The following is a 24,375-nucleotide window of genomic DNA, read 5'->3' as shown; positions in this document are numbered from 1 at the left end:
TATTTAATATGAATTAAAAAGGGTAGTTGGTGACACAAAATGTGTAATGTGTCATTTTGGACAAATTTAATGTGCTGCTATGAAATATCATAATTAAGCAGGCAAATTTTATTAAAAAATACCTTAATTAATAAAGCATATTTCATTATACTCTATTCAGTTATAATTCCAAATTAAAGTCTTTGAAATACCTAACAAATTAAATCTTATATTTAACTCTACATTTTATTGAGAAATTCATTTATTAATAAAGTGTAATTTTACTATATTAATCGTAGCAATTTTCAATTATCAAAATTGTTCAAATATTTTTAGAAATTAAACTTGATATTTAAACTTCTATTTCATTGAAGAACACTTTACATAATTAATAAACCTTATTATAGTTACATACATAAGTACCTATGTCTATAAGTAATCATCGTCTTAATAAATGTAATTAATCGAAGTTAACTACAGCGTGTATTGAATAATAAGATAATATGCGTATAATATGCAGGCGGGTTGTAATGAAGATTGATTTTTTATTTTCTTGATGGTGGAAGAGGAAGGAAAAGACAGTGGCCGCAAAGTTTCATTGAAAGCATTATCGGAAATTGCTTAAGAAGTTCCTTTAATAACAACTTTGTTGGGTATTAACACGAATTATTTTCAACTTTTCAGTCTTATAAAACCTCGCTTCCGAACTTTTCCTAAGCATCTACACGATATAATACTTGGCCACAACAACTTTCCATCTGATTTCTGTCGATAAATACAGTGAAACAGTTGAGAAGTTTGGGACAGGGAATGAAAATAAAAGATTATCATAATTGACTATTAATCAAACAAGAGATTATTATAATAGCAGCAAGAATCCCTAACTGCAAATTCTAATTTTATTGTTCCCTCACTTTTCAACTGGTTCCAAATATTGATAAATATATTCCATAACTTTAATGTTAACTTTTTTTTAATGAAAAAATATTATTTTCAAAGTAGCCAATGGAAAGTTTGAATTTTCTATTTCCTATTTCATTTTACTATATCTTCTTTCCTGCGTTCATGTCTCGTCGTCGTCCTTCGTACACAACACGTTCATGTATGATAAAACAAATGATTCTCCCACTTACGTGAATCTTGACCTAGGAATTCCCCTCTCTATTCTTCGGTGTGTCGCGTCGTTTTTCTGGACTCCAGTACGATCGAAAGTATAAAAGACACGAGACACGAAGTTGTTTGTACAGTCGACTCAAGATGATGGCACGAAATTGTGATTCATGTTCGTTTGTTCTGAGATGCGTCTTTTTGACATGTCTCGTCATTCTTCATGCCGCAAAAGGAGGTGAGATGGATCAGTAGCTAGGAATTTTGATTGCTGATGAGTGATTTCAAGGCACTTGGTGATATTTCTTTGATAATTTACTTGGTTGCTTAATTTGTAATTAAGTTTGTAATTATTATGCTAGTTAAAAGGATCATTAGCTGGGAAATTGCTTACTTATGAGTCATTTCAAGGATATTTTTTTTATATTCTTTACTTAATTATTTTTTATGATTTAAGTATATAGTTATAACATAATAGTTAAAGTATTGAAGGATCCTTAATTAAAAAATTGACTATTAAGGAGAGGTTTGAAAACGGTTAATTAAGGGTACAAACACTCAAGAATTTTATGATATTTTATCTAATCTTCTAATTTGAATTAGGGTTGTGATTAATTATTCTGATATTAAAGAATCATTCAACAGCTTTGCGATATTCTTTATGCCACTTTATCCAATTTGTTTGATTCAAATTAAATCATTCAAGTATCATTAGCAAAAAGAAGTGATTTTTATATTTTATGTTTGCTTTCCAAAGAAAGCTGTGATAAAACAAAATGTCCTGGCCCTCTAAGATATTACAAGGAACTCGGCTGTACTCCTGTATATAAGAACCCTGGTGACTGTTGCGCTGAGGAGTACGACTGTAGTCACTTGAAAAGTTTGTCAAAGGATAAGTGTTATGCAAATGGTCACGAGTATAGCATTGGTGATAAATTAAGAGACGAGGATAGGAATCCTTGTGACATTGAATGCAGCTGTAGGTCGTACCTGGATCAGGCGTAAGTACGATTCAGTACTTTAAAATTAAATAAATATTCTCAAATTTCAAATAAAATTTTGAACGATTAACGATAAAATGGAATAAATTATTTCGTTAAAATTCAGTTGAATAGTCTAATTAAAGAAAAAGCTCTATGCTGTTCTTTCAGCAAATCTTTGGTCCTCATTTCGTATATCTTTTAAATTCACAAAGTTTATAGTATTTTATTCTAATTTGTAAACAGTGCCCGTTTCGTTTGCGCGGCTCTCGATTGTCCTATGATGGTCACACCTGGCTGTTACTACAAAAACTCGATTGATCAATGTTGTCCAGGGCCACTTGTTTGTCGTGAGTAATCGACAAGTACAATAATTTATAGCTATGAAAGACATAAAAGAAAAGAAACAAGAAGCAAGAAATCATGGCTTCGTAGATCAGATTATTTTTAAGTACCAAATTTAGAGATACATAGATAGTGATTTTGCAAACATATTAGATGAAATTCTTATTAAATGTAAATGAAGATAATTCTTTTTCTATTTTTTAAAAAGGATTCTTGTAATTATCTATTGTCTTTTGTAGTATGATTATTTTTGCAGTTGGATAATTAATTTTGCATCATTTAATAAAGAGGTAATTAGCAAATATACCTATAAAACAGCGAATTTCAACGAATTCGATTATGTTCTTTAGCCGAGAAGGGGGAGGAAAGAGCTACTTGTGAAGTAGATGGGAAAACTTATATGGATGGGGAATTTTTCAAACCTGAATCTTCTGACCCGGACTTGAGCTGTTACTGTCAGCCAGGATATAAAGGTATAAAAGAGTTGTGTGTCTCTTGTACCTATAACAATTTAGTGATTGTGTTTCAATTGTATTTCTTGTTAGAATTTCTTCGAATCGAATAGTCTTGTTGCAGATTTTAAAAGTAATTATAGTTCTGTAGAATTTTGATTATTTCTTTTAAAATAGTTATTTTCAAATGACATATTTTAAATTCTAAAGTGGCTGCTTTAGAACTTTTGATACTAGTTACTTTTAAGTAAATAATTATTAACAGTATTTACTGTTAATTTGCATTGACTTTAATTTCGCGTTCAGGTGAAAACGTGGAACCCTTTTGCAAGATGCCAAATCGCAGTTATTGTTCTCCCTTATTCCGGAATGCACCTGATATACACCAAAATTGTGCACCTGTGTTTTACGATAACCAAAATCCACAACAAGATTGCAGCTATGCTTCAAGATGTCGTAAGTTAATGATAAAATATTCCATTCCTTTCAAATAAGGTTCCGTGAATAAGTATACAAAAAAAAATTACTTAATTATTGCAGAAAACGCGAATGATACTGTTATTCATAATCACGAGAGTGGTAAATCCCTTTCTGATGAAGGTACGTGTAATTAAACATGTGTTTAAATTAACTAGATAAGTGTCACTAATTTTTTTACGTTCACCAAGTAATCATTACTAACATTCCTCTTAACTTTTTATTTATATTCATCGTTAAAATTAGACTGAAACTAATACCATTTATGTTCCTGAATAATATTACAAGTGTACTTTTGTCTACTTCAAATTATAATAGTTTCTAACTAAGTAAAATTCAAGTGCCTGAGCCTCGGACCGGGTCGAGTCGGGTCGGGATCGGGTAATGGCTTGAACGGGTCTGCAATCTTTTTCGGAGTGTCGCTTCACCCGTCTCGGATGATTATCCGATCCGACCCGAAGTTCGAATACCCCCATTTTCACACCCTTAATAGTTTCTAATATTTTGTTCCAATGTGTTATGTATTAATCTATAAAAACTGGAGGAGTCTGTGTGATTTATTGAATATTGGATTGGATAAAATCAATATTCTTCGGGTTTTTCAGACAATAAAACATGTCAGTTTGGTGACATGAAGATGCACATAGGTGACGAACTTAATCAAGGAACAAACTATGATTCCACTTGCGTGAAATGCGTGTGTGAAGTGCCACCTATTCCTACATGTCAACGACTTCCGGACAATGAATGCGATGTCACAGATCATGGCCCGTTTATCAGTTTGTAGTTTTGGCTTGGATTATTATCAGATCGTAATATGTTTGTATATTTGTAGGATACTAGAGTCTACAAAGAGTATATAACTTATGTAGTACTCATATGTATGTAAGGTATGATATAAAGAAATCTTCTTTGCTGACAAATAAGTATTGCATTTTGGAAAGTAAAACATTTATCATCAAAATTAGTCTAATGAACTTTGTAATCATTGATCGACAATTGGTAAACGACCTTACAATCTATACCGAGTGGAATATTAATTCTAAACCATGGTTACCATCAAATTTTCAAGGCTATTCTTATGATCATCGTGTACTCATTTTTTTTTTTTTTTTTAAAGAAATACATTTTAAAAATTTACACATTTGCGAAGTGAATAATATCAGAACAATATCTCAAGGGAATCGACAAATACTTTATGTTTTCAATGTTACGTTTTTCTATCTTATCTTTTCATGCATATTTCAGTTTTTCCACGCCTCGTGATCCTATCTTTTTCTTTTCTTTTCGAAGGCAACTGTACATGCAGAAATGGAAAGTCGAACCTTTGCACATCTTATCTGTTTTCGACCTTTTTTCCTCCACGTTATTCGATTTTGCTTATTCTTCCTTTCCTTGCTTTCTTACCTTCCACATATTCCTCGTCCTTTTATCGTCACACGCTTGATAAAACTCTAGCCGGAACGTATGTTAACAAAAGGTGAAAAATTTCTTCTTTTAAAGTGTCTCTTTACGACGAATCGGTTTGATTCAAATCTAAACTGAGAGAAAATGCTCCTCAGTTGAGAGAAAATCGAGAGAAAAATAAAAAAATTAAATGATCAAAATATCTTGTAAAAGCTGTTTAAAGTAAAGCATTATAATACGTAAAATTCAAGTTGATTAGTTATTAGTGTTGTTAATTTACGTGATAGAATTATCACATTATTACGAGTTTTCTTTCCCTTTATTTTTGTTACTCACAGAAAATCCCGAAGGGATATCCGAATACGTAGCCCCGTCATTTGCAATTTGACAGACGTTAATTGATATTCCGAGCGGCCGGAAACGTCGTTCTAATTCAAATGGCAGGGAAATCGTAACATTTACCATTCAGTTCGATCCAAGGAACTGGTGTGCAAACTCGATCTATGGATGAATCGTTTGTAAGAATCACGTTGGATGAATTGATTGGCTGATTGATTGGCGTTTCGCATTTAGATCTTCAGGCTAGAAATAGATTCGACCTGGACGGGATAATAGGGACCCTATCTATAACTGCCTGCGGACTAACCCAATCCATTGTCCAGGTTAATTTATACCCGAACGACGAGGTGAATGGTGATGCACAGAAGCTCGATGACCTGAAGTAAACTTACTTCGTGGTAATTAGTAAACTGCGTGTGTTTATAAAGTTATGATACATCAGACGTGAGATAAATAGTGAAAGAAACCATCACTGGCATAACCAGGTAGGAGCCAAGGTGAATGTCCGGAATTTTAAAAATCTAAAATTCAAAAATTTTAGAATTTCAGAATCCCGGAATTTCAAAATTTACAGAATTAAAAAATTTCTAAGGTGCCTAGACTCCTCCCCATAAAAATCCTAGTTACCCCAATGGGACCCCCATTATCATGTATTTTTATACTGAATTAAATAAAATTCAGAAAATAATTATTTTAAGTAACATTTTTTATATTAAATGCCATAAGGCTTAAATAAAATAATAAAATAATAAAATAATATTTTAAATACACATTAGAATTTCCGCAAATCTTAAAATAATCTTCTGATAATTTTAAGATATCATTTAATATTTACATATTTTTTGACAATAAATGTATTAATTTATTATAACATAGAGCGAAATAAATGTCATATAATTTAATATCATTAAGCTATAGAAGATTTAAATGTTTCGTTCAGTCTTAATATTGCTTGCCATTAATATTTATTCATCATTCCGATCCATTCTTTAATTTCTCGTGTTCATTCACCTTTCGTCGAGAAAAGAGGAAGATCAGGTCGCGAGATGCAATTATGATAAACCTGAAAGCTTCTTTCGAGAGCTTTTTCAGTGGTATCGCGATCTCGGAAAAAAAAGAGGATGACCGTGCTGGGAACGTTTTGACTCGACCGCGTTTTAATCTATATCCCTTTCTATTTCCTGTTCTCTTTACCTTAAGTCTGGGCTCGCGAGTGATGAGCTTTCGACTCCTATCCGTGAATTCGCGTGAAAAACGTTCGGTGTTCTAGTAATGTCAAGAAAGAATGAAATCAAATTCGAAATTCGCCTGACAGATAATCGATTAAACTCATCAACTACTATGCATTGAATTTTTCATCATTTTAAAATTTTCCACAATGGAGTGATGGTCTGAAAAATGATGGATTTTTTTAAATAAAAATTCAATTTCAGTACTTTATATTTCTTTCTTTGTCACTAATATTCCATTAAAAAAATACATATTTTTACTTTACAAGATTATATTTTACATACAAAATGTTAAAAGAGTTTTAATTATTAATTCATTATTACCGTTGAATTCGCTTAACGGTTTGTAACATTATATTTACAATATGCTATTTTAATTGATAAATAAAAAATTCTGGTTGAATAATGGCCACATTTTTCTCTTGAGATAGTTTTATCGAAGAACGTATACTCGGAGGAATATTCTCCATTATTTCTCTAACGCATCGTTTTTATTCAAAATAATGGTAAAATATATTTTCCCCAGTGAAGGCTCGTAACACAATTCTATCGTGCATATGGTGTCGTGGAGCTTATGGTGGAAAAATGTATCCCTGGACACCGATCGGTCGCGGTTAAAGAATGGAACTTCCGTTCTTTTGAAACAAATATCATTTTCTTGCAATCAGAAGCTTAGAAGCTTCGCATCGAAATAACATTTTTCTCGAAGTTTAATATGTATTTTCATCCTTTATTGCTTCATCGTTGAAAATTTATAGAAACGTTATAAAATTCAATCGAAGACACGGATTTAGTGCGATAGTCGACCTTTTAAATGAATGATATTTTAAGAGAAATTTCTGAATGGGTGATTATACGTGTGCTATTCTAAATTTACAAAGACGATTTAACTCATTACACTTGAAATAAATGAAAGATTCTATCGTTTCTTTTATACGATTACAATAATAGGGAACTGAAAGACAGATTTTCTTCAATAGAATAAACGAACACTGGGAAACTGGGAAATATAATGATAAAATGGGGATTATGTCGTCCTTAAAAAAATAAAAATTGGTAATATTTGTTTATTATTTGTTTAATTTATAAACAGTTCGTCATAAATACAATATTAAGCTTTTATCCTTATAAATGTTAATGTATTTCATAATTTTGTCCACCAAAATATGAATTACTCTTAAATAACAAAAGGGTTAATCACTAATAAGAAAACAAACATTATTACTTCTTTTTCTTCAAATCCCATTCAGGGTATGTACACTTGAATAAATTCTGCAGAAATCCAATTTCTAGAGTAAATTGTTGTCGTTGAACCAGGCGTACGTTTAATTTCATTAACTTTTTATACACACTTCCGATGTTACGACTGGCGTGACACGGTGTGTTAGCCCCAAAGTTAACGTAACGAAGTCACGACAGCTTAATCTACTTCAGAATTTTCCTTTGATGCGAAATTTAATTTCGTTGAACGGCTTTGATTAGCATTTACGGTGATTGTCGTAGCCAATGCGGTTCCTCGTTCACCAGCCGGATGTTAATAATCGTCGTCGAAAGATGCGCCTGTTACTATAATGGTCTGGCGATATCATTAATTAGAAGTGTCGTTCCCCGTAACCCTGTATAATGCCTCTTTCACTCGATAGACTTTCTTCACAGTGTCCGGTCACGCGAAATTTCGGAACTTCTCGAAACTGCATACGATGCTTTTAAGCTTAATAGAGTGGAATTTCATTCATTAACGCGTTGACTGGCGGTAGAAATATAATGCAGCTTAGCAAGAATATCAACGCATTGATTTTCCATGGAAATGCATCACCCTAAATGCATCAGTTTATTTTTTAATTCTATTTTACTTCTCAATTTATTTTTTTATTTTATTTTATTGTTTTTTTTAATCAGTTGGTAACTGTTATTTAATTATGATTAAGATATACAAGAAACAAGTTATTGCATAGCAGTCAATGAGTTAAAAAATAGTAACAGAATTTTGACTTTTCCTTTCCACCCTAACGAACAAAAAATTGACAAAAGAAAATTCTCCTCCAATTAGACTCGTCGAACAAAGTCTAACAATGTATAGAAAGGTCAGAGCTCCGCTTCGAACCACAAAAGTCCGTACAAAGTCAGTGAACAAAGTCCTGATTCCGCATTTCTCCGGACAAAGAGGTAAGACTTGAAACGAGCAAAGACTCGAGGTCAGAGACGAATGATTAGACACACGCTGGCAGAAACGATACGCCAGAACTGGACCGGCTGATCTGCATTTATATATACATAGTATCTCTCTAGTGTATACCGCATCAAATAGAATGGCTTTGGAAACGTCGAACGCGAGTTCCTTCTTCTTTAGTTCCACCACCGAGACTTGGCTGAGAGAGCCTCGAGCTTGCGACAATGGCGGCTTAAGGCGGCTTCCAAGAGACTCGCAAAGGAGGAAAACCCTGTCCTGAGGGGACAAGGGTGTATTGTCGTTGGGCGCGAACAGCGAAATCCTTCTTTCTCGAACGCATGTAGGTCAGCTGAAGTAATAAGCGTATACAGTGTGTTTCAAATGAAAAGGATTTTCAAGGTAGTGGATAGGTACTATAAAATCGGGTGAATAGAAAGAAAATAGCAAGCTTTAGGTAATAACGTAGCTTCAGATAGTTGGAAATCATTTAATAAAGAATGTAATAAGAAATGTTTTGACAAAATATCTTTAAAATATTTTGGAGATAATAGAAAGAAAATCTTTAGATCATAGCATTTATTGTGATCTTTTAATTTTTGCAATCCAAGTTGAACGATTATTTTTAAATACATAAAAGAACAAGGCTACTTAAAATCTACTGGCATGCAAATTACCTGGTGAAATTTAAAGGTCAGTATTTATGTGAATCGTGTTTTAAATCAGAAAAAAACTTGAAGTGTTTCAACAATTAATTAGAATATCATGTTCTCCTTGACACGAATGCGAAATCTTTCTTGGCATCGAAGGTCGAAATTTAATTTCTTTCTTTTCGTTGACAAAAATCATAGAAATTGAAACGCTGCTTAAAAGAGAGCCAAAAATTTGATTTGTTTAGAACAAAAATTTATACAATAGTAGTAAACTAATTAATACAAGTATTCTTATTTTTTATACAAATAACAACACTTTATTTAACAGTATTTAAATTATTATATATTTATCTAGAAAGTGATTTTATGTCAAAAACATTTTGTTCTCCTTTCATTATAATCGCTTTAATTTATAAACATATCCCGAGTTGAAATTAATTTTTTTTTTAGAACATTTCATAATTTTTCATCGTAATTAAAACTAAACAATTAAGGATACTGTTTTTTCATCGCTGCATATACGCATACACCCACGGTAAAAACCGGATGTCGTGAATCCCTTTTAACCGCTTTCAAGCATCCTTTGTCTACTTTTTCCCGTGGTTTAATCTGCCGTACGAAGATCTTTCGAGTATTTCGCGAGCAAATTAAATTTTCCCGGTATTCGTCGTCTCTTCTGTACAGCTTCCTCTGCGACCGCTTTCGTCGTAAGATTAATTTTTCAAATTGAAAGCCTCCAAACGGAAACCGTGAAACGTCACAAAAATTTCGTAATTTAATGGGCTTGTATGTCTTTCAGCTCTGATGCTTGAAACTTTAATCAAGATTATATCAAATGCAGTAATTAAATAAAGTAGATTTGCTATGAACCTCTTTATTTATGCAACAGTTTCAGTTTATACCAGTCAAAAAATTGTTGACATAATAAAAGAATAAAATGCAGTGAATTAAAATTGATAAATCTGTATTAAATAAATATTCAAAACCAATCAATTATCTTCTCAATCTCCACAAATATAATTTATTTTAATGATACAATTTTACACTTGGGTAATTCTCCTTGTAAGTGAAGCATTGAAAGTAACGCAAATTGCGACCGTCAATTCATGAAGTTGTACAATCAAGCAAACTAATCACCCCGGTGATGGAACAAATATCCAATAAACGGGTGAAAAGGAAAAACAATGGCTGTTGTTTTTATTTCACCGGAAATAGCCTATCCACGCTTGGAAACTGAACCGTGCATCGTTCTCGAAAACCGTTCCAATAAAACAACGATATTTCCATGACCACCGAACGCCGGAGAATTCGAATTTCTCGTGGAAATTTTCGGTCAGGAATCAGGACAACGATCTCGATGTTACGAGCAATTTTATCGGGAGTTACGATATCGCTTCTTCTATTGCCGCTATCGTAACGTCTAATTGCAAATGTTACTGCAACAGCAATATTCTCAACGGCATCTTAATGTTTCTCTTACCATAGGAAAGTCTCATTTGTTTCGTTGAAAATTTTCAAATTTTCCATAATCTCGATTGACCGTTTCGCGTAGAATCAGAATTTTTAGTAGACTTTGGAGCGGCAAACATTACGATATTTGAACAAAGTCCACCCCACCGGTTTTGGCGTGACTTCAACTTTTCTACGACTATACTCTTATCTAAGGCACGTCCCGGAAATGGCCTATATTCCGATGTTTCGTGCCCGGCATAAATTGTTTCATCTCCGTGAATATACATATTTCCCCAAGTTGGCCGTTAACCGACGAAACTGCGTTGCAACTAGCAGAATATTGCAAAATACTGAGAAACAGGGGGTGTATCGTGTAACTGGTCGTACGAAGCGATAAGCTACTGACTGTACATTGGAAAATAAGTACAGGTGTGTGCTTATGCGAAATTGTAGATCAAGTTAGGTCCAGAATATTGTTCTGTAGATCTGTAGTTGATACAAAATACAAAATAATACAAATGATACTATATTTAATACAAAATTATTGTCTGTCAATTACATACGATTCATTTTTCAACTCCGAGTAATTAAACGTACTCTGCAAAAAATGCAAAAGTCTAATCGGTAGAAATAAAAAAAAATTTGCTATGCAAGCAGTTTCCAAATCCTATAGGAATGAAACATGGCTGAATTCGTTGTTGAGCGAGCTCAGCGTTGGGTCAGCTCAATTTGCAATTGCGTTATTACAAGCCGAATCTGCGTTCGCGATCAACATAACGGCCTAAACGGTCTATTTGTAGGGCACAAACCGTGCATTTCATGGTATTAGAGCTTCGTGTCCATTGACGGCCAGTGGTTTAATAATGTGACCGCAATTGGGCCGCACGTCACCGAGCTCGACACCTGTCAACTTCGGTAACACGTGTCATCGATCACATGCCGAACCAATTTAACTTTTCCTCGAAATCCTTGGGAAAACGGAAGTAAGAAAGTGTCAGTAAATATATTGTATTAGACGTCTATAGGGGTTCCACTTTTCAGCTCAGTTGTACTCATAGAACAAGTCAAAAGATATAACATTTAGAAAAAAGAGTATGATACAACAAACGTAATCATTTGATTTTCAAACTGTACAGAAGACCAATGTCAGAGATATTACACATAAAGAAAAATATATAGTCTAATCTTGTTTTTTATTTAAGAAGAAAATTAATCTCGTGCATGGAAATAATTGAAGGGATGAAATTTCTTTGGGGACGATTTTCCGAAAGAGAATAAAACCTTTAGAATTGAGATACGTGGAATATTGTTGGTTGCATATCTTTTATTGAGAAAGGCCGAGCAATAATTTGAAATTTTGTCGCGGCTACATTTGTTACAGTCAACCGTACGAACGATGCAATTTGTAAAGGGGATGGTTGTAACGACACGGAAACACCGTTACACGTTGTTTTCGCGTCGTTTCCATGAGATTTAATGAACGAGATGAACGATATAAACCTTCGAAACCCCCGTCCCCTAGCCGGTAATGATAACAACGTGGTTACAGCGATGAAATTGAGCTTATCGATTTTGGCAGAATTTAATGCGTGTAATTTACAGGATCGACCGATAAGCTACCCGCGATATATCGAAGACTACTACCTTCATCGATGATCGTTGCACGAATATTTCTAATTAAAGTAATTGTTGACCAATTAAGGGGTTGCAATTAATATTCCAATTATTTAACATTGCTTAATTTTAATATAGAAGGAGCTAGTATAACTAATATACAATATTAAAATATTAAAAAATGAGATTTTTAAAGATAGAAATTGTTGGAAATTATACTTTTCAAAATACATATCATAATTAATATAATCTGGGTTATCTGGATTATGCTTAGAATTTCAATAAACGTATTTGATACAAATGGTGTAGGCGTCAGTGGTGTAGCTAATGTCTACTCGTCTTTATACGTATTCAGATCTACATATTTCGTGCAAGTTAGTTCTGCTAATATTGTAAGCCCACCGTGAATCGGAGCCTCGCAAGCGTTAATTGCTTCCGTAATTAGTGACTGCCTGCGGGAATGGTAGTGAAATCTAGCATGAAAGAACGAATAAATCTAATTAAATATCAAAAGTTTCCTTATTACAGTTTTGAATGAAAACTTCAATACTTATCTAGAAATATCATTCAAATGTTGATATAATCTTGTTCAATTTTTAAAGATGGCAAATTATAATTTATCCTTAATCTTCTATGATCTGAATTTTGCTTGACGCATTGTTTCCTTTAATAAAGAGTCAGCCATTTCGTATCAAGAATATGGATGCAGCATTTATGTAGAAATTTTCAGTAAACTTTTAACTTTAATTTGCAATACCATGAGTGATATTCTGAGATACTTTTATGTCATGAAATCTGAGAAATCTCGTGAATCAAGCTGATCAACTCGGTGTAAACGGCAAGTTAAACATGGGAATTGATAAAAACGGTTGGTTATCCAACAATGCAAACGAGTTGCCGTGCAACATATAAAACAAGCCACTTTTTTTCACGGCAATTTCGCGCCATGCTAGAATACCGGCGGCAATAATTTTTCTCGCTTTCCACGTAAACCGAGCGAACACAGGCCAGGCAAGGTATAGAACGCATGCATGGCAACGGAGCATTGGCAATAATAACGTGTTCTTTATTGGGCAGGTAGACTACGCCGGGCGATATCGCAATTTTCCACTATACGAAACACAGTTAATTTTTGCCGGTATCTGGAAATTCGAGAGCATTGACACGACTGTACAACAGGTAATGTTTTTACGTGCGACGTATTGCCGGCTGATGCACATCGACCCGGGTCATGATTCACCCTTTCGAACAATTAACACACCCACCCCTTTGAACAGAGGCTCGTTTTTATTTCGTCAGCTTTTTGTAGTAACGCTGACCGCGGTTTCGAGCTTTTACATTCATGAAATGAGATCGAGTGACTGATTTCATTAATTTGACGGCACAAAAATATTAGAAACTGGTACTTATACCTACTATATCAATTTGAAATAAAAAAGTTAAAAAAGTGTCAAAAAATTGTCTCTTGCTATTTTTGGAGGATTTTGACAAATTGAATTTTTTTTTTTAAATGACAAAAGCACGTATTTTAGTAAATTAAATTTATAGCTTCTTAACAAATCTCAAGTCATTTAGTTCAGTTTTAAATAGAATATTCTGTTTTAAACGGTGTCCATTTATTTTCATCCCCATCGTCTTAAGTTGACGCATAAAAAGTTTAGCTCAATTTCATGACAGAAAAATATTGCAAAATAGCAATTATTCTATATCAATTTTAAACTCAAAGTTTAAAGAAAATTGCTATATACACGCACCTTTTATAAATATTGTTGATACAATCTGTATTGCAGTTTCAATTCTATAGATGTACAAAATTGATGAAAAGTTGTTGTTACAATGTTTTTACAGTTACATTTTTTACATTTTTGAATCTCAAAGTTTTCCGAGCATTCACTATTTCTCCATTTATACGTAAAATGGAACTCATTTCGAGCAAAACAACCAACGTAATCGATTTATCAAAATCGATTTCGCCGAAAACAAAGTGCACGAGGAACTTCGTTTCCGTATTGTTTAGTGTGTTTTCGCTTTCCTGACACAGGTTCACCCCTTACGCAAACTCCCAAAACTTTATACATTCATCATCGAGATTCTACCATATGATTCAATAAATCAAAAATATCATATTTACTAAATTGCAAACTTTCTGTTGATCAGAAGGATCTTAAAATTTTCCATCAGATCATCAGAATTAATTAACATTACCTAGGCCCAAAATGCATTGCCGTATAAAACCATATGTCCACCTCAAATTTTGAGTTTTTATTTTTTCATTTTAGAGTAGTAATACTCTAATTTAATTATTTTATCGTCCAAAGGATGATAATGTGTACCTTGTACACTCGCTATCAAATCAGGTTTCTACAAGGAAAATGGCGATATAGGGGAAGTAGGAATTCTCAAAATCTTCATCTTGACGATTCAGTAAAAGTTGGATAAATACCCGGGCAGATCCATTGGATAACTATCCGGTAACCATTTTCATCATGTAAGGCAGGGCTCGGATCTACGGATGTATATGGGGCTCTTTCCGCTAAATTGTCATTTTCCCCGGGGATGTCTACGGAGAAGGACGGGAAACCGGGGCATTACCATTTTCCACGAGGAAATCTTATTTAATCGCGAGTATATCATACATCTTTTTTGAGGTATCCTGTATACTCAACTAATCGTAAGTACCTTTAATATTGATTAGCGATATTCATTTAAGCAGGTGCCGCTCGTTGTGGATATTTAGCATTTCCAATTAAAATCACTTTATCCGTGAAAATCCGTTTCATCGTCGATGAAACGACAAATTTTAACGTTTGTCCGTAGATTATAATTATTTCCATTTTATGGGAGCCACCGTGTTCATGGTGCTTGTTTTCATTTCACCATCAGGAGGATAATTAAACACGGATTATCCGGAGTGCATTTAAGCACTAATTGGGCCGGAAAGAAGACAGTTATTATAGAGGACAATATTTCACGATAACGAAGCCACGGAAACAGGCCACCGGAAACGAACGATCGATGAACATTCTCAACAACGCCCCTTTTTCTCGTTCCTTCGGCCGTACGCCGGCTGTTTCCGGGTTTTCTCGTTAAGTTTAAGTAAGGAGCAACAAGTGTTGGCTGGGATTACGTCTTGCGGTGAACGAACGAACGAGATCACCGTGCCAGGATAATTCTTCGCGGTCTTAATTAATTAACGACATTGATTGCGTGCTTTTACAAGCTACTTCTTTTTGAACTGAGTGTATTGAACGTGCTTGATTGTTTGATAGATTAATTGCGGCTTTAGATTTTCTCGTTTAAACTGAATGAAGAGAAATTAACACGTTGACTGCTGTGAAGATTACTGAATCCAATTCAGTGAAATAATTATTATCATGTTCAAATTTTCTTTAATTATACCATCAAAAGGTAGTTATCGAGTACAAAATAAAAGTATAGATACACCGTGGATTTTAATTCATTTTTCTCTACAAATAGTATTCATATAAATTGTGAAAATTTAATAATATTACATTCACTAATTTGAAAATCGAGAAAATTTTGTTGATGACCCACAGCATTAAAATATGTAGTGTGCAGGGTACTTTACTGCTTCCTCTGGTTCAAATAAAAACCATTTCAGTTCACTACTTTGACCCAAACGAAGTTTCTCAAACATGATTAGCAAAAAGCAGAAGCTTTGTCTTATCGGCAACAACCCATTTTCTAGCTCCTTCTTACCCTGTTCTCAAAGAACGAAAAACAGCTTTTACTTTAGGATAATTCATTATTGTTTACAAGTTGTACAGGTCAGACAGTTTCCAGCTTCCTCATCATGTCTGACAATGGTTTAAAATCTGATATACTTTTTTTCTTTTATTAAAAGCAAGCGAGTTGTTCAGGTGACCTGTTTCAAATGTCTCGCCCTGTATATAAAATAAAAAAAGTTATCCCTGGAAGTAACAATCAGTATATGTCATTCGTCGATGATTGATTGAATAATACAAAAATTGTAGAAAGTAAATACTGTTCGTGAGTGATTCTTGTATTCAACCAGTACCGTTTCTTTTGTTTTCCAGGCAGACCTGTCCTGCAGGAACACGAAGCAAAGCGTGGGTGCGATTTATACGCGCACCAACTTCGTGACATTGAAATACGTCACTGACTCCTGGGGCACCATCACGAACGGCTTCCGCCTCGTTATCACAGCCGTCAAGGATCCTAGTGAGTACATTCGTCCACGTGATAATTCTTCGTTTCTTTATGCCTCGTGTTCTCTAACACGTACGAGTTTTGCCTATCTGATTCACGGGGGAAGTTTGAGGAAAACTTGGTCCTGTTCGTTCTGCATCTTATCGTGGAAAATATATGGGAATTGATTAAATTTACATAATTATTGCATATAAAGTATGCATTATTTGAATAAGAGCGGTATACAATTAACGATGCAAAATAATTTACATCAAATTATTAAGATAAGTTTTAGAAAGAAATAATTTAAAGAAATTAAGATGATTTTATTTGATTTTTTCTTTTTTCTTTTTAAATAACAAATATGAACTGAAAAATTTTCTTAATTAATATTTGCCAAAACACTTTAAAAAATTTTTAATCAAGAAGATTCTTCTTATAATAGAAATATTTATATTTTTGCATTAACTTTCAAATACTATGGCAGGGTCTAAGGGATACTATTTATACAGGGTGAGACAGATAAAGTGTTACAAAGTATTATTTGATAAATCATTGTAGCTATCGACTTAATTCCTTTTTTAAATTAAATAGTACGAAGTGCCCGATTGTAGGGTGTACAAAAAATGTTCCGAAAATAAACCCACGTCATCTTTTTTAAATGGCATTACACTAGTTTTTTTTATTTAAATAATTTTTATCAAATAATTGCCGAGCTTTTGAAGAAGAAATCGCAAAGCGTATCTGTCCAAACGAAATATAATCAAGAAGCGTATCTGTCCAAACGAAATATCAGTCCCGAGCTGAAGCAGATCCCGTTAAGCCACTACTATCGGTTATCTATCCTTCACGTAAAGCTTCTTCTGCGATGTCTATCAAGCATTTCATTAATGGGGTAATTCGTCGGATGCCAACCAAAGACCAAAGTTTCCAAAGCATCCCTTCTGAAATTCAAAGCGAACTGTTCGGCAAAAAGAAGGAATCGCCTGAAAAAATGGTTAACAGTCTCCATCCGTGAATTTTATTCCATTTTGCATGGAAATGAAGCATGACCCGTGGAATATCGGCAAAATTCGTCCGAACTGTTTGCTCGTCAGTTTTGCTTCACTTCGAACTTGGTTGCTAGCATTTGAAACCGTAATGTAGCACTCCATTTTACACCGAACCTTCAACAGATCTCTCCCAGTTGTTCTTTTCACCCCGGGCTCATAGCTATTTTTTCGAATGTATTCAGTTTCAGAATGATTCATGCCGAATACGAAAGGATCTAGTTTCTACCGTGCTCATTTTCTTTTTCTCTTTGCAATTCTTTTTTCCATTCGAACGGAAAAGGAAATCGAGATTCGGCGAAGCTGTCGATGCGGCTGAACGCAGCTTTCTAGTTTCCGAATGATTGATGTCGAATACAAAAGCATCCCCTTCTATAGTTTTCGGGTAGAAAGTTGACGTAGAAATGAAAAATTGAAGATTCTTCGCAATTTTTCTCTATGACAAAGCCTGGATTTTTAATAACTATAATCAATAATTGTCTGTATTTTACCTCTGTTAATATAGAAATTATAGAAACAATAGTTTATTTTAATTATATTTCACATGATATTGGAATTTCCAACAGCGTTCCTCGTTTACATTATTCTCATTTACAGCGTTATCTTGCGGCTCATATAAATTGCTTCATCAGAATGTAACGAGATATCTTTTGTTAGCATCTCGAAAGAAAATTAACGAGGGGTGTAGCGAAATTGTGGCGAAATTTTTCTAAAGCTCACGGGGCCACATTTTACAGATAATTAACCTCTCTGCCTTGTTATTACATGTACGCTGGTGATACTGGTACTTTTGTTATAATGTATATACTAAACGGGTCACCGGTTACGTGACCATTATAAATCACGTCTGGTAGAAAAAAATTGTGCTGTCGTACAAAGTTGCGAGATACTATCTATTCTTGAGATAAAATATATTTAAGGTAAAGGTGACTGTGTAATACCTAGTGTCCGCGAGTCATGATTTAGTATTTACATTTTATAAATTGGGAGATTCATATCCGTGCTTAAAATTGTTTCTAATCTTATTTTTCATTGCAATTAGTAGTACGTCATTTATTTCAGATTTCAGATTAATCATAAAGTAGTAGGTATCAGTGTAGCACCATTCTTTTCGAATTAATCAGTAATCAAAGGATTAAAATGCTAAGTATTAATCTGATAACATTAATTTCAGATTATTCATAGAACAGTATAATACCATTTATTTCAAATTAACATAGTGACTATCACGCTGAAGCTATTAAAAATGTCAATAATTAATATTTTTTACTTAAAAAAAAATCTTAGAGGAAAGGGTGGTTGTATGGCCCTTCAATTTGAGAAGAGGCATATTTCTTCTTAAAGTCTAAATCATAATTTAAATTATTTTAAAATTTGTTTGAAATATAAGTAAAAGATAAAAGTAAAGGAAAGAAAAATTTAATAGAATTTGGATGAGGTAAAATAACTGTTTTATTCTTTATACATTTAAAATCATTTATGATCTCAAAATCCTTGTTTGATGGATATTTTATAAGTGTTTCCATTCATTATCAAGGATGGTACACGAATGTTCTGCAACACGCGAGTACACACGCTCTTCATTATCCACCGTCATCATTAATTCCTCGCGTATCCTCCTTGATAGCCCTGAGAGATCCTCGAAATTGTACGTTTGCATCGTCCCAGGAAATTCCCTTTAACATTAGGATTAAGGCAACGAAACCGAAACTCATAGATAATCCTCTCGGGGGTTTAGGGTCAATTAAGTCGAAGGGTTTCCCTTGGAATCCTTAGAACCGCTGTTCAGGATTCACCGTATCGAAATGACGGCTCCTCGTTCCTCCTTCTTTCGTTGAAGTGGATCGCCAAAGATACGTTTGCAGAATCAGCCGAGCATTCGAAGATATCCGTTGAGAGTAGCCCGTAATTTGATCCCGGAACGAGATACAGGATCCGTGTATCCTTTAATGGATCTCGAAAGAATTCCATGATCTAACTGCTAGCTGTAGTTTATGCTGTATAAAACAGCGGATGAAGCATGACTGCTAGTATCCTCCAGAGATCGTTGGGAATTGCTTTCTCTCGCGGTGTTCGGGATGGTTGCACTGAGAATTTCGTTTCATCGAACATATTTCCTTCTCACAATGGCAATATTTCTTGTTCATTTTTTTAAAGATTGATTGCCACTGTGAAAATTGCCATACGTGATAAGTGTGAACGACTTCTTTCACTCTTCAGTGATTTCACAACTTTCTTGAATTTTGAACCTTGGTATGGATAGATCTACTTAAGTAGACCCACTTCTCAGTGGTACAAGTGTAATTGTCCAACAGGGGACCATAAAAATTTATTTCATTTCATATTAAATCTAATTTTCTATATAACATTCTCTGAAATTTTTTCAAATATTTTGTTATTTATTTAAAAAAAGGAATAAGGTTTTTAAATTTCTTAATAAAAGGTCAGCCGTCCCTTGTCATTTTCACAGCTTCGCCCGCGGTGATATAACGAGAGTCTACTGTGATTGAAATTAGTTATCACGAAAATTCTTTCAAATTTTAATTATTTTGTAACGAAGTTTACCTTTGGCGAATTTAACGGGGTCAGTAATTCAATTACGTCCGTCTGAAATCGAGAAAGATAAATTTCCCCGCGTGAGTAGAGTACCGGTTTCACTGCCTTTCGAATCGATAACGCTAATGCAATATTAATCCGTAGCCAACTCTGCGACCCAGTCGGATACAGATCTCCATTGGGAAATAATTACAATGGAATCCTGCGGTTAGCAGAAAAGGGACGTCAAAATAACGGGTTGCGGAACAACGACGTAATTAATTTTATAACTCCCGTATTATCCATCTGTTGTGCTCGTAATGGTATTGTCTGTGAACGGTGTAACGTGTACACACTTTCAGTGAGTACTCTCGAAATTGATCGATCAATTTGACTTCGATGAAGGAGGATTCCCTTTGAAACACGAAACGTCTTTCGTTGAACAAACAAGATTATGTTTGAGAGTGCAGAGGAACACAGAGTTTCCCGTAATTGGACTGCGAATGTTACTTGTGTTAATAACCAGCTATCCCAGATACCCGTTTTCATAATGATGTTAAAAATGTATTATATTACAGTTACAGTACTTTAAAATCATTGTAGATATCCATTTTTTGAGTATTTTCAAATGGAACATTCATTTACATATTCTATGTAAATTTTCAGATATTTTCAATTTTTATTATATAAAATATCTCACTTATAAATTTGAAATATTTTAGGAATTATTGATTGCTTGATTGCATCCAATAAATGCAAATGCAATTTGCTTACTAATGTAATAACATGCAATTGCATTTAAGGGTGCATTTGCATTTATATATTAGGTGCATAATTGCACTTATAAAGAAATTAAAGTCGCAGGGAAGCAGTACTGCAAAATAATTATTTAATTTTATAATTGAAAAATAAAGATACTCGGTCTTCATATATTTTTTTAAAATTATAAATAATTTTTAATCAAAGAAAAAGCACTCCGTCTCGCTGCAATAAAATTTAAACGATTTTGAATTAAAATATGCAAAAGGGTGGCAAATTGATTTGATATTACTAATTTAATATATTTCGCTTTTATTATTGCGATAAAGAGTTTTATTATTGCGACAAGAGTTCTGAATCCACCCTTGAACAAACATACATAGATAGGTTGTCAAACGAGTCACGGTCTCGTGCACGAGTTTCACGAGGCGATGATGCACCGCTCTCGACGCGGAATTAGGCTGAGGGGTGGAGGGATGATTTCCATAGGGATGTCTCCCATACGTATCCATCAAGCCAGCAGTGCAACCTTTGTGCCGCATTTCGGGCTTCCAGCAACCCCACGTTCACAGCTTCCGGTGCGTCAGAATTCCAACGACGCACCCCCTTTACGACCGACTAATGTGTTTATGCGTTTGCCCTTGCCATGGACCGCCATCAAATCACGTTTTGTTGTGCATACAGGGTGTTTCATGAGTTATGGACGTACTCGACAGACATGATTCTCCAAATTCTATTGTAAAATCATTTACCAAATAAATTTGTTGCAAAATTAATTAACATTCAATTGGAAATTTGATCATCATGGATCATTTTATTTCTTTTTTAATAAAGTAACATAAAATAAATTGAAATGAAATTTTATCTTTGTAAAGAAATATAGTCATAGATTTTTCGCGTAAAATAAAAAGTTTGATGTCCGTCGCGTTAACGAGGAATGTCGGGCATTGTGGATTCTCTGCATTCTTGGAATTATTTGGGAACACCAGCAAACAGTGCTTGTTGTCGTACGAATTCAACAATTCGCATTTTCCAAGGTATGCCAACTATGCAGTTCATTCCGTTGCCCTCTTTGCCCACTGTTCTTTTCACCGAAATCCTTCTCTCTCTCGTTCATCGACCCCCATTTATAATTCCCTAAGGGCGCCCTTTTTTCCCAATGAACGTTCGTTCCAAGAAAAGCATTCCGCCGTAACGTAGAACGTGTCCGTTTGTAAATGGAAAAATGCTGTACGAATTTTTCGGCTATTCAGGATTTCGGGACAGAAATTTAGGAATCCGGAATTTTGATGGCAGAAAAATAGCAAATTTAATTATTCAATTTAATCAAATTACATAATTCTTTCTTATATGTAGGAAAATCTGTGAATTTATTATATAATTATTTGTATTAGCGATAATTTTTGAAATATTTATTTTTATTTTAATAACACAAACTTGTGATATTCGGCATCGAATTCTAGAAGATGTAAAATAGTGTCTTATAAATTATTCTCCAGCCTATGATATTACATTACGCGTTGTAATGAATGTATTATAACTTTAGATTTTATGGATTACAATGGATTTTAATCCACAAAATACGTCAATCAATACCATTCTCATTTTTCAAAGTTCAATTTTTAAAAACGACGGCTTAGGGGAAACCGGAAAGAAAGAAGGAGAGAAATAAAAAGTCGAAACGTTAGCGTGAACGTCGTCAAAGCGCAATCTGCAAGCTCGAGTATATGAGAGCGTTACCCGATGTCCCAATTTCTCGCTTCACCGGTTCGTACTTGCGAGTTTCCTGGACAACGAGCCGTCAGAATCTCTCGTCTGGCTCCGATTGTTTCCGACAAAAGAACAACGAGACGTAATGAAAGAACGCATCCACGTTTTCCACCTACAACCAGACTGACACGCTTCCTGTTAAGGCAATTTAAGTTCATCAAGCTGGACACCATTTAGGGTTGAAACATTAAAATGTAAATCTTTCAGAAAATCAAAATCACCAATTGTTTACTAATAGTTTATAATAGTTTAATAATTATCACCAATAATTCATAATAATTTCTCTTAGAACTGAAGAGGTTTGACATTTCACGAAGACAAAAATTGACCAGTTTTTAGATAATTGAGGTTTTAAGTAATAGTCTAGAATTGAAGTACATAACGATGAGATTGATTGAAAGGGTTAAAAATTTCTTCATTCTTGTAAAATGATGAAAAACCAGCTCTTGATGTTTTACGTGCAATCACCGATTTATATCGCGTTTATGGCTACTCGCGTGACAGCCCTTCGAAGATCGCGTGCTCGCGTGTAGGCGGATATAATGAACCGCAGGGAGAACACGATTACGACAACGTGGATGACGACATTCGTGATGATAATTTGCAATAGATTCGACTGTTTTGGCAGTGGGTAACACGTCTTCTATTTAAGAAATTTGACAAATGGGGAACCGAGTGTCGAAGTCTACCTTTGAAGATGCTTTTGATTTGATTTTGGTTTATTTATTTATTAGCTACACGTCAGTGTATAATATTTTGTTATTAAACTATAAAATTAATACCTCGATTTTCTGTAGAAAGAAAAATTAATTTTTGTAATTTGTTATCAATCATGTAATTAATTTTTGTTTACAATATTTTCTTTTTTTTTTTTGTTAAATTGAATTTTGTACGGTACAATCATAGAATGGTAGGGAAATTGAGGCAGAAAGAAAGTGTTATAAGCAAGATGGACAGTTGTGTTGCTTCTCGAAATGACGTCGGTGATCGTTGGTCTAAACGGTACATACAAAATGGATCGTTAAAACAGGACATAGAATTGAAATCTCACTGTATTTCCAAATGACAGCATTTTGCAACCAACTGGATGGCGCTTTGAATCCGTCAAAGCACTTGGACAAATAAATGTACCTTTTATCGGTGTTCCTGTATACTGCAGTGAGAAATGCCGACACAATTGCTGGAAAATTTCTGTTACAATATCAACGAAATTACGTTCATTTATGTGAACATTTATTCATCATTATGCAATTCTATTTATCCATCGTGAGCGTTCGCTACACATATCAATTTGAAGTTTAATTTTCATAAATATAACTATGTAAAATCTTCAGTATTATCCCTGATACAAAATGGCTGGTTGTTAATTATATCAAACAATAAATCCGAATGCAATTCATCTACTGTTCCTTTATATATTTTAATTAGGATGTTGCAATAAATTTTACTTGAAATTTGATGTAATATTCAGTGAAAATACTGCTAATTATTACACAGTATAGTTTTGGTTTAATAAATTTCTATTAGAAGATATGAACCTTTAAAATAAATCATGTGTTCAAAAATATTGCAATAGCTTAACAATTATTCAAATTATTTGACAATATTCCTTACAACTATTTTTTGAAAATAGTACAGATAATATATAATACGTATGTCCAGGATTTCGAAACATTCTGCTGTATTTATGGATCGTGTGTTCTTTCAAAAATGAAAGTCAAAAAAAAAAGAAAATGAAACCACATTTGTTTTAGCTTTACATTTAGCTGTCATGGAAACGAGTACAAACGAGAAATAACGTCTCTTGGGAGAGCATAATTTTGAATAGTCACGTTGAAATTTTCTCCTCTTCTATCGGCAATGTTTCATAATCTGCAATGTTGGAAAACTG

At 33.8% G+C, this 24,375-nt stretch overlaps 1 protein-coding gene across 3 annotated transcripts in view; it reads left to right on the top strand.

Annotated features, from left to right (window-relative positions):
* The window catches only part of LOC114880886, a 141,651-nt gene that overhangs the window by 82,755 nt on the left and 34,521 nt on the right, over positions 1–24,375 (top strand). For 2 of the 3 annotated variants that reach the window (XM_046285346.1, XM_046285345.1), the window contains 7 exons: positions 1,129–1,324; positions 1,844–2,087; positions 2,313–2,416; positions 2,762–2,884; positions 3,170–3,319; positions 3,404–3,463; positions 3,946–4,307. In XM_046285346.1, the coding sequence (XP_046141302.1) occupies positions 1,129–1,324; positions 1,844–2,087; positions 2,313–2,416; positions 2,762–2,884; positions 3,170–3,319; positions 3,404–3,463; positions 3,946–4,127 (1,059 nt within the window). In that variant the 3' untranslated portion in view covers positions 4,128–4,307. Of the gene's footprint in view, positions 1–1,128; positions 1,325–1,843; positions 2,088–2,312; positions 2,417–2,761; positions 2,885–3,169; positions 3,320–3,403; positions 3,464–3,945; positions 4,308–16,259; positions 16,405–24,375 lie in introns of those variants that run through there. The other variant, XR_006829323.1, reaches the window with a different exon arrangement.

The sequence above is a fragment of the Osmia bicornis genome, chromosome 4, assembly GCF_907164935.1.
Source record: "Osmia bicornis bicornis chromosome 4, iOsmBic2.1, whole genome shotgun sequence".
In the NCBI taxonomy this organism is placed as follows: domain Eukaryota; kingdom Metazoa; phylum Arthropoda; class Insecta; order Hymenoptera; family Megachilidae; genus Osmia; species Osmia bicornis.
The sequence above is the reverse complement of the archived record's forward strand: the minus strand, read 5'-3'. Positions and strand labels throughout refer to the sequence as shown.